Below are 12,155 nucleotides of genomic sequence, written 5' to 3'. Positions count from 1 at the left end.
ATCTCCCAGCAGCGGCTCTTCATAGCAGGCCCTCTCCTGGAAAGGATCTCTGACTGGTTAGTGTCAAAGGTTCATGGGGGTTAAACTCCTCTGGCCCCTTTATGCCTTACCTTGGGTTCCCTGTTACTTGTGTATTATTGGTGTGGACAAACCTCCTCCTAGTGCGCTGCAGTTCTCTAATTGGCTGCTGTGCCTCCTGGGTCATACCTTTTGGGTGTTGAGAATTCTCCTGTTTTCAGGTCCTTTAATAAGGCTGGATTACTTCCCATGTAGGTGCTATAGCACTAGGGTTTGTGACTGTGGTAGTCTGTCACCACCAACTTGTATTTTGGGGTTCTTGTAAAGGTCATTGCTATCTAGTTGTTCAGTAGTTATGTGGGATCCAGGAAAATCCCAAAACTTTTCCGTCTCTACTTTTCCAGAATCTGCTAGATCTTGTCCTATTCTTAAAGAGTTTGCTGTATATGGTTTAGTTTTTTCCTTAATATTTTTTTCTTGATATCTTAAAATATATCTTTATGAATATTGCCTACTTTATTGTGATGCACTCAGGGCAGTTGAGGGATAGTCACCTTAAGTCTTTAGGCATTTGCCTTTTTAATAACTTTATGTAAATAGATATGGTAGATTTTTCTGTCTTGTGATGCTGAATTTTATTTGTCTCTGCACTGATGTGACTAAGTTTCTTTTTTCTCATGAGGGTGGTTTTTCTAATCTCTTGAAGTCCAATTATCAAACTTTTCAACTGTGTGTGAAGTGGGAGTAAATAAATTCCAGGTTTTGAGGGAGAGGAACTTTGCCTTTACTAGCGGAGCCTTTTTGCTTTCTCCTGAATTGTCAAAGCTGTGACAGTTGCTGCATAGGCAAGGTCATACCCAAGGTAGAAGGAAATAGGGCAAGAATTCAGTTTCTTCAGTAACCTCTTCTGGCACAGAATTGAATATTTATTGCTAAGAAAACAGGAATATTCTTTTAAAATACCTTTTTTGAGTAAAGATTAGTTTACTTAAATACAGGCAGTCCTTGCTATGCAGGATAAGTAAAACGACTAAAAATAATAATGCAAGCTGAAACCGTGCAAAGCAATTTTAATAGTCAGTGGGAAAATTACAGTTGTTTTGTGATCTTTAAAAATTTTTATTAAAACACTAAAATCTTTTGTCAATTACAAAAGTATAGGGGAACAAAAAAATAGTAAAACTACTGTTTACTACAGTGTAACTTAAAATACTAAGAACATTGAGAATTAAAGTATTTTATTTCTTTGTAAAAAGCTTGTCAGTATTAGTTTCAATAGTAGTTTAAAGAGCACTTCTCTGTGTCTTTTCTGTGCCTTGGTTGCTTCCAACATTTTATCCTTTGCACTTTTAATGTCATAAAATGTCCTAGAGTTTCTTTAATGTGAACTATTTTCCTGGAGTCACTTCCTCTGGGACGTTGCCATTCTTTCCTTCACAACCAGTTTCCTCACTGATGTTGATAAGTTCTCTGGCTGTATATCTAGAGGCCCTGAAACCTTGTCAGCCTTGCTATAGTCAGCATTTTCTTCTATAACTCCATATATTCAAATTTCACTCCAGTATTACCACTTTTCATTTCTTTGCTGCACTTTCATCTTTGTTGGCCAGCCCTGTTGGGATTATCTGTATTTTTGTTTTGTTTTGTTTTGTTTTGAGATGGTTTTTTGAGACAGAATCTCGCTCTGTTGCCCAGGCTGGAGTGCAGTGGTGCGATCTTGGATCACTGCAATCTCTGCCTCCCAGGTTCACACTGTTCTCCTGCCTCAGCCTCCCGAGTAGCTGGGACTACAGGCACCCGACACCACACCTGCCTAATTTTTTGTATTTTTAGTAGAAACGGGGTTTCACTGTGCTAGCCAGGGTGGTCTTGATCTCCTGACCTCGTGATCCGCCCACATCGGCCTCCTCAAAGTGCTGGGATTACAGGCGTGAGCCACCGCACCCGACCAGATTATCTGTATTTATAAAAAGTCCTTTGGGGTTTATCACTGTAAGACAGGCAACACACTGCACTCTTGGCTGTTTGTTGTCCAGTGATCAATCACCAATAGAATGAAAGAAGGGAGATGATTGGTCACTGATCCTGATGTTCATCTGTTACTTACATAGTGGTTTGTAGACTGAAGAGCTGGCAATGAAGTTTGTCCTTGATGTAATTACTTACAGTAATGTATGATAACTGAAATTTGAGCTATGTTGGGGACTGGTAATTAACTAAACATTGATATAAACCATAGTAATTGAAATTTGTGCATATTAGGATTATGCAAGTCAAGAACTCCACCTGTAATGTAAAAAAGCATACTTAGATTTGGTAAAAATGGTGAAGATAGTAATGGGACTGAGTCTGAGAAATTTATGCAATAATGTAGTGCTTAAAAATATTTTTTAAAAAGTTAAGATTATTTTGAGATACATTCCATCGATACCGAATTTATTGAGAGTTTTTAGCATGAAGGACTGTTGAATTTTGTCAAAGGCCTTTTCTGCATCTATTGAGATAATCATGTGGTTTTTGTCTTTGGTTCTGTTTATATGCTGGATTACGTTTATTGATTTGCGTATGTTGAACCAGCCTTGCATCCAAGGGATGAAGCCCACTTGATCATGGTGGATAAGCTTTTTGATGTGCTGCTGGATTCAGTTTGCCAGTGTTTTATTGAGGATTTTTGCATCGATGTTCATCAGGGATATTGGTCTAAAATTCTCTTTTTTTGTTGTGTCTCTGTCAGGCTTTGGTATCAGGATGATGTTGGCCTCATAAAATGAGTTAGGGAGGATTCCCTCTTTTTCTATTGATTGGAATAGTTTCAGAAGGAATGGGACCAGCTCCTCCTTGTACCTCTGGTAGAATTCGGCTGTGAATCCGTCTGGTCCTGGACTTTTTTTGGTTGATAGGCTATTAATTATTGTCTCAATTTCAGAGCCTGCTATTGGTCTATTCAGGGATTCAACTTCTTCCTGGTTTAGTCTTGGAAGAGTGTAAGTGTCCAGGAAATTATCCATTTCTTCTAGGTTTTCTAGTTTGTTTGCGTAGAGGCGTTTATAGTATTCTCTGATGGTAGTTTGTATTTCTGTGGGGTCCGTGGTGATATCCCCTTTATCATTTTTTATTGCGTCTATTTGATTCTTCTCTCTTTTCTTCTTTTCTTCTTTATTAGTCTTGCTAGCAGTCTATCAATTTTGTTGATCTTTTCAAAAAATCAGCTCCTGGATTCATTGATTTTTTGGAGGGTTTTTTGTGTCTCTATCTCCTTCAGTTCTGCTCTGATCTTAGTTATTTCTTGCCTTCTGCTAGCTTTTGAATGTGTTTGCTCGAGCTATTATGACAAACCCACAGCCAATATCATACTGAATGGGCAAAAACTGGAAACATTCCCTTTGAAAACTGGCACAAGACAGGGATGCCCTCTCTCACCACTCCTATTCAACATAGTGTTGGAAGTTCTGGCTAGGGCAATCAGGCAAGAGAAAGAAATAAAGGGTATTCAGTAAGGAAAAGAAGAAGTCAAGTTGTCCCTGTTTGCAGATGACATGATTATATATTTAGAAAGCCCCATCATCTCAGCCCAAAATCTCCTTAAGCTGATAAGCAACTTCAGCAAAGTCTCAGGATACAAAATCAATGTGCAAAAATCACAAACATTCTTATACACCAGTAACAGACAAACAGAGAGCCAAATCATGAATGAACTTCCATTCACAATTGCTTCAAAGAGAATAAAATACCTAGGAATTCAACTTACAAGGGATGTAAAAGGACCTCTTCAAGGAGAACTACAAACCACTGCTCAGTGAAATAAAAGAGGACACAAACAAATGGAAGAACATTCCATGCTCATGGATAGGAAGAATCAATATCGTGAAAATGGCCATACTGCCCAAGGTAATCTGTAGATTCAATGCCGTTCCCATTAAGCTACTAATGACTTTCTTCACAGAATTGGAAAAAACGGCTTTAAAGTTCATATGGAACCAAAAAAGAGCCCGCATTGCCGAGACAATCCTAAGTCAAAAGAACAAAGCTGGAGGCATCACGCTACCTGACTTCAAACTATACTACAAGGCTACAGTAACCAAAACAGCATGGTACTGCTACTAAAACAGAGATATAGACCAATGGAACAGAACAGAGCCCTCAGAAATAATACCACACATCTACAACCATTTGATCTTTGACAAACCTGACAAAAACAAGAAATGGGGAAAGGATTCCCTATTTAATAAGTGGTGCTGGGAGAACTAGCTAGCCATATGTAGAAAGCTGAAACTGGATCCCTTCCTTACACCTTATATGAAAACTAATTCAAGATGGATTAAAGACTTAAATGTTAAACCTAAAACCATAAAAGCCTAGAAGAAAACCTAGGCAGTACCATTCAGGACATAGGCATGGGCAAGGACTTCATGTCTAAAACACCAAAAGCAATGGCAACAAAAGCCAAAACTGACAAATGGGATCTAATTAAACTAAAGAGCTTCTGCACAGCAAAAGAAACTACCATCAGAGTGAACAGGAAGCCTACAGAATGGGAGAAAATTTTTGCAGTCTACTCATCTGACAAAGGGCTAATAATATCCAGAACCTACAAAGAACTCAAACAAATTTACGAGAAAAAAACAACCCCATCAAAAAGTGGGCAAAGGATATGAATAGACATTTCTCAAAAGAAGACATGCATACAGCCAACAGACACATGAAAAAATGCTCATCATCACTGGCCATCAGAGAAATGCAAATCAAACCACAATGAGATACCATCTCACACCAGTTAGAATGGCAATCATAAAAAACTCAGGAAACAACAGGTGCTGGAGAGGATGTGGAGAAATAGGAACACTTTTACATTGTTGGTGGGATTGTAAACTGGTTCAACCATTGTGGAAAACAGTATGGCGATTCCTCAAGGATCTAGAACTAGAAATACCATATGACCCAGCCATCCCATTACTGGGTATATACCCAAAGGATTATAAATCATGCTGCTATAAAAACACATGCACACATATGTTTATTGTGGCACTATTCACAATAGCAAAGACTTGGAATCAACCCAAATGTCCATCAGTGACAGACTGGATTAAGAAAATGTGGCACATATACACCATGGAATACTATGCAGCCATAAAAAAGGATGAGTTTGCATCCTTTGTAGGGACATGGATGCAGCTGGAAACCATCATTCTCAGCAAACTATTGCAAGAACAGAAAACCAAACACCACATGTTCTTACTCGTAGGTGGGAATTGAACAATGAGATCACTTGGACTGCGAAAGGGGAACATCACACACCAGGGCCTATTATGGGGAGGTGGGAGAGGGGAGGGATTGCATTGGGAGTTATACCTGATGTAAATGACGAGTTGATGGGTGCTGACGAGTTGGTGGGTGCAGCACACCAACATGGCACAAGTATACATATGTAACAAACCTGCACGTTGTGCACATGCACCCTAGAACTTAAAGTATAATTAAAAAAAAAAAAAAGTTAAGATTAAGGAATTATAGAGAAGATCCACGAAGGGGTGTGTGTGTGTGTGTGTGTATACAGTAACACTAAGGGTAAAGGTCTGAAAGGACAAAGTTTTAGTTTGTTCCATGATCTTACTTTTCTACATTATTGGATATTCATATGACCAAAACCTTCATTTCTATGACCTGAGTAATTTCTTCTGGCACCGGATTGGGTCCCTCTCACAAATCCTCCTCTGTAGATGACTGACTTGCTTTTTCCTTTTTTTTTTTGAGACGGAGTTTCACTTTTGTTGCCCAGGCTGAAGTGCAATGGTGTGATCTTGGCTTATGGCAACTTCCACATCCTGGGTTCAAGTGATTCTCCTGCCTCAGCCTCCCGAGTAGCTGGGATTATAGGCGCCCACCACAATGCCTGGCTAATTTTGTATTTTAAGTAGAGGCAGGGTTTCTCCGTATTGGTCAGGCTGGTCTTGAACTCCTGACCTCAGGTGATCCGCTTGCCTCGGCTTCCGAAAGTGCTGGGATTACAGGTGTGAGCTACCATGCCTGAACACTTGTTCCTTTTTTGCAGCAGAAGGAATAATGGTGTTGTAGGTGAGGCCTGCATTTATTTTTTGCAGACAAATGGAGAAGGGATGAAGGGTGGAAAAGATTACACAAGTGGCTAACAGATTGACTTAAGGTTTTTATGTGCAAATTTTACAACTAGAGGGAGAAGACCTCCCTTAATATGTTTATTGTAAACATTTAGGACATACTGAAGAGTGTAAGGAAATAAAAATATAAAATCACGTATAGTTCCATTACTTAGATGAACTACTTCATCACTCTGTTAATATTTTGGTGTATGTCCAGCCATATTCTTCCTTTTTTATGCATGCATACAGACTTTTACACTTTCATACAAGCCATATTTAAGTGGCATTATACTGTATATGCTTCCTATAAGTGGATTTCCAGGGTACACAGAAACTTGAGTTTCTTTATGTAAAATTTAAAATATACCAAAAAAAAAAAAAAAAAAAAGCAAACAAAAAACCCAGGATAGAGACCAGATTAGTACAATGAACTTAATGTACCTATCACCCAACTTCAGTGATTTTAGTACCTAAGCAATCTTGTTTCATCCATAGCCACCTACTTTTGCATTATTTTGAAACATCTTCCAGGTAAGTATTTCAGTATATTTCAGTTAACAACTTGACATTTTGCCAAATTAACCTTCCAGAAAAGTGTTATCCATGTATACCTGACAGCGATTAGATTTAAAAAGTCTTTTTATTTTTATTTATTTTTGATAAAGAATTTCGCTTGTTGCCCAGGCTGGAGTGCAGTGGCATGATCTCAGCTCGCTGCAACCTCCGCCTCCTGGGTTCAAGCGATTCTCCTGCCTCAGCCTCCCCAGTAGCTGCGATTACAGTGCCCACCACCACGCCCAACTAATTTTTTGTATTTTTAGTAGAGACAGAGTTTCACCATGTTGGCCAGGCTGGTCTTGAACTCCTCACCTCAGGTAATCCACCTGCCTTGGCCTCCCAAATTGCTGGGATTACAGGCGTGAGCCACTGCACCCGGCCTAAAAGGCCTTTTAAAAATCTTAGTGTTATGAGTTAGATGCATATATCATTTTCCTCAGATAATACAAAAAAATCCTAACACAGTGAATTTGGCCATGCTTATACTGTGGCATCAAACTTTTAGTTTCCCTATCAGTATATATCCCTCATAAAAATGTTGTGACTATTGATAGGGTGACCAAATAACTTATTGTCCAAACTGGGACACTTTGAGATCGAAAGGATGTACGGTTAATAATAATGTCCATATAAGGAACATAAACCAGGACTATATTTTGGCACAGCTGGATTGTATGCTCATCCTACCATTAGGTCATATATATAAGGTATATGTACACACGATCACTATATTACATAGTCAATAAATGGTAGCATTTATTAAGTTTAAGTGTTTAATATATGCCCATGCATGGATATATATTAAAATCTTCCCTTTAAAAGGGGTATTTTGAATTGGTAACTCAGAAAGTCCTAAGTTTTCATTCCTGTGTTTTTTTGGAGCTGACAGTGATCATTAATTTTTTTTTTAAGTACTGTAACTTTAATTTTCATAATTAAGACTTTGTATTTGTATTGATATTGGCAGCTGGAGAATGCTGGAGGAGACCTTAAGGATGGCCACCACCACTATGAAGGAGCTGTTGTCATTCTGGATGCTGGTGCTCAGTACGGGAAAGTCATAGACCGAAGAGTGAGGGAACTGTTCGTGCAGTCTGAAATTTTCCCCTTGGAAACACCAGCATTTGCTATAAAAGAACAAGGATTCCGGTAGGCTTTTCACTAATCTTTTTATGAGGAGATTGAACTTAGATTGTGGAATATTTTATTATTAATTTGCTTGAGCACTGAATTTTTCTACGAAAATAAGATATGGAATGGTTTTATGAGAAATTTCCCATGGCTCTGATTTGGGGAGAAAAAGGAAAAATTTAAGCTTCCAGTTTAAAAGGATTAATTTTAATTGCACAGTTGAAAGAACTTATTATCTTTTGAGTATTTTATGTTTTACAGGATTTGTGGGTCAGAGTTAGATGTAGCTGTTGTGGTCATTCATTCATTTACCCAAAAGCATTTTATCAAAGGAAAGTAGGAGGTTGGCTAGAATACTCCAAAGAGAAGAAATCTGTGTACAATAAGTGTTTTTGCTTCCTGTCCCAATAGACTAGTTTCTAAAGTATGGAGAAGAGTTCTTAAATCTAATATATGGGCTAATTTTGACAGCTTGTACCCTTAGAACTAGTCAAAATAACAGCCAGCTTATATCGTTTCTTCCTTTAGCAGCTATTTTTGGTTAATGTCATGCTTTCTTTTTCTTGAGACGGAGTCTCACTTTGTTACCCAGGCTGAAGTGCAGTGGCATGATTTTGGCTCACTGCAACCTCCACCTGCTGGGTTCAGGCGATGCTCCTGCCTCAGCCTCTGGAGTAGCTGGAACTACAGGCGCATGCCACCACACCTGGCTAATTTTTGTATTTTTAGTACAGAATGGGTTTCAGCATGTTGTCCAGGCTAGTCTCGAACCCCTGACTTCAGGTGATCCGCCTGCTTAGTCTCCCAAAGTGCTGGGATTGCCAGCGTGAGCCACCGTGCCCGGCCAATGTCATGCTTTTTAATTTTTTTTTTAATTGTTGTTTTTTCTTAAATTAAGACTGTTATGTAGAAGCAAGCAACTGTAGTTTATGTCCTTAATTGGCTTTTAAACTTTAATATTAGATGTACTATGCTTCTCCCAAAATTTAAAATTTTATTTTTCTTAAAAGAATTATCTTTCTAGTGTGAAAGTGGTTAAAAGAACTTTTAAAGACTTCACAGACATGTGTGCGTTATCCTGTGATTTTTTGGCTCTGAAGTAGAGTGAATTAGAAATTAGAAAAGGTGGGTTTAAATTTAATTCTGCTCTAGTGTTAGGATACAGATAAAACATGACTCTCTCTTTTAAACTATAGAATTTTAGAGTAATAAGGGACCCTTGAGTTTATCTAATTCAGCTGACTATTTACCAGTAAGAACTAGTTTTTTAGAGGGATCAAAAAACTTTGTGATAAATCTGAATGGCTCTCTGTCAGATCAGAGCTCCGTCATTCCCTTTACCCAAAACAAATGAAAAATCCCCAGCAAAGTAACAGACTAAATAGATACTAGAATAGGATAGCTGAATACTTGGCGAGATAAATCTAATGGGTTTCATGTCACTTGGTCATAAACAGTGTCTAGGTTCAGCTTGTACCTCAAATTTCCCTTATGTAGCAGGAGAATAGGAACTATATCACTGTGGCTTTTATTAGTGTAATCTTTTCTGCAGAAATAACTATTTGACCACCCCTTTTCTAGAACATCTTGTGACATGAGATACATCTCAATCTACTTATTTTTGTTATTATTATTACTTTTTTGAGATGGAGTCTCATACTCTGTTGCTCAGGCTGGAATGCAGTGGTGTGATCTCGGCTCACTGCAACTTCTGCCTCCCAGGTTCAACCTGGCAGATTCTACTGCCTCAGCCTCCCGAGTAGCTGGGATTACAGGCAGGTGCTGCCACGCCTGGTTAATTTTTTCATTTTTAAGTGAGATGGAGTTTTGCCATGTTGGCCAGGCTGGTCTCGAACTCCTGACCTAAGGTAATCTGCCTGCCTCAAGCCTCCCAAACTGCTGGGATTACAGGCGTGAGCCACCCCACGTGGCCCATCTATTTTTAGAAGCTTGATCTGCCTGATACATAAAATTGGTATTTGGAATGAATTATGGCTTATTGGGCCTTGTAATTGCAAGTTAGTTTCAAAATAGCAGGGTAGAAATGGAAGGCTCAAAGAGTGATTAGCTTTTAAAGATTTGTTGAAATAAGACGTTCATAATTGGTTTAAGTACTGCTTGAGTTTTATCCTTAACTAAGTCCGTGACTTTTTTGTTTTTTTAATAGCACTAAGAATCTTATATCCTTGAGTTATTTAGCAGATTAAGGAGTACTAGGCAGTCCTATGGTGGTTATCCTTTGTGAAACTAAGTATAATATAATAGAATCTAGAGGTCTTGGTTATTAAGTATGTTTTATAGAATTTCAGCTTCTGTTTTTGTTTTTTTTTTGAGACGGAGTCTCACTCTGTTGCCCAGGCTGGATGGAGTGCAGTGGCGCGATCTCAGCTCACTGCAAGCTCCACCTGCTGGGTTCACACCAATCTGCTGTCTCAGCCTCCCAAGTAGCTGGGACTACAGGCGCCCGCCACCACGCCCGGCTAATTTTTTGTATTTTTAGTAAAAGACAGGGTTTCACCATGTTTGCCAGGATGGTCTCAATCTTCTGACCTCGTGATCCGCCTGCCTCGACTTCCCAAAGTGCTGGGATTACAGGTGTGAGCCACTGCACCTGACCTTAGCTTCTGTATTTTTAAGGAGTTAGGTTATAGATCTACCCTTAGGGGTAACCCCATCTCCATTTAGAATTGTTATCTTAAAGATCTCATATTTATCATCTGAGTAGGTTGTCATCCATCTCTCTTTTGCAGTACACATGCTGGCAAATGTTTACCACGTCTCAGGTTGCCCATACAAAGTTCAAAAGGCGCTTTTGAGCTCGTTGAAATTGCTGTTTTTTAAAAAAATGACCTAGCTTGCTGAGTATTTTTTTTTTCTCTCACTGTTTTGTTTTTTATTTTTTAAAATTTTTTGTAGACATGGAGTTTTGCCATATTGCCCAGGCTGGTCTTGAACTCCTGGGCTGAAGCAGTCTGCTCATCTTTGTCTCCCAAAGTGCTATGATTACAGGTGTGAGCCTCCATGCCCAGCCTTACTGAGATTTTTTTAAAAAATAAATTTGACTTATGTCATATTATTCTTCTGGATGTATTATAAATCTAGCAATATACTTTGTATATTTTTATATTACAGGGAACCACTAATTAAAAAGTGTGTTGCAATCCAAATTTGTAAGTAAATTTTAAGGTACTTAAAATTCAATTTAAGTACCTTAAATTGAATAAAAGGACTAAGTAGACCTTTATTGTGTGAGTGGGCATGTGTGGCAAACTGGAGAGCATACGCAGCTTGAAGGTGCAAGCCTCTTTATGATTCCAGTTGATTGTAGTTATACCAGAGTGAAGGCCCAGTGTTTCCAGATTCTTTTTTCCCTAAAGAAGATCCAGAAATCTGAATTTTTGTGAAATTCCTGATATTAAAATGTTTAAATTTTTTTTTTTTTTTTTTTTTTTTGAGGCGGAGTCTCGCTCTGTCGCCCAGGCTGGAGTGCAATGGCCGGATCTCAGCTCATTGCAAGCTCCGCCTCCCGGGTTTACGCCATTCTCCTGCCTCAGCCTCCCGAGTAGCTGGGACTACAGGCGCCCGCCATCTCGCCCGGCTAATTTTTTTATATTTTTTTAGTAGAGACGGGGTTTCACTGTATTAGCCAGGAGGGTCTCGATCTCCTGACCTCGTGATCCGCCCGTCTCGGCCTCCCAAAGTGCTGGGATTACAGGCTTGAGCCACCGCGCCCGGCCAATGTTTAAATTTTTTAAGTGAATACTGATGGCCAGTGTAGATGTATTAATGGCCAGGAGAGGAACATAGGCCTCAGTTTGGAGTTTTCCCTTAGTGTAGTAGTTTGACTCCCAAGTTAACCCATGCTCTGCAAATTGTAAGGTAGCTAAATTATACTACTGGCCTGATTTCTGAGAGCAGGGCATGTGGGGCGGAATTGTTATTAGCTCCCTTTCCTGGGCTCAGGGAAAATTGCTGGGGATGGTGGATGCTGTAAACAGGCAAAGTTAGGTAATTTATACTTTCTATTCTGTCGTCTTTTGTTGTAGAGTATTTTGCTCTGAGCCACCCAGGGCTTTCATAATACCTTTAGTTGTTGTTCTGTGACCTGCTAGGCTCTGAGAAGACCCGTGTTTTCACCATCTCCAGAATTCTTATGTACTTCTTCCACTGATAAGGAAAGAAGTAAAACAAATCCATGCTAAGTATCACAGATAGAAACCTTGGTATTATCTATTTGGAAGTTTGTGCTTATTAACAAGTAAATGCTTGATAGACTTCTAAACATTGCAGTAAAGTACAGTAAAAATAATTAAACCATGTAGGATGGTAATT

At 39.0% G+C, this 12,155-nt stretch overlaps 1 protein-coding gene across 2 annotated transcripts in view; it reads left to right on the top strand.

The window, feature by feature from the left end:
• GMPS (guanine monophosphate synthase) overlaps window positions 1-12,155 on the top strand; it is a 78,114-nt gene that overhangs the window by 19,632 nt on the left and 46,327 nt on the right. For both annotated transcript variants that reach the window (XM_033203471.1, XM_033203479.1), the window contains exon 2: window positions 7,660-7,841. In XM_033203471.1, the coding sequence (XP_033059362.1) occupies window positions 7,660-7,841 (182 nt within the window). The remainder of the gene's footprint in view (window positions 1-7,659; window positions 7,842-12,155) is intronic.

This window comes from Trachypithecus francoisi, unplaced genomic scaffold (genome assembly GCF_009764315.1).
Source record: "Trachypithecus francoisi isolate TF-2019V2 unplaced genomic scaffold, Tfra_2.0 Lachesis_group0, whole genome shotgun sequence".
Taxonomy (NCBI): domain Eukaryota; kingdom Metazoa; phylum Chordata; class Mammalia; order Primates; family Cercopithecidae; genus Trachypithecus; species Trachypithecus francoisi.
The sequence above is the reverse complement of the archived record's forward strand: the minus strand, read 5'-3'. Positions and strand labels throughout refer to the sequence as shown.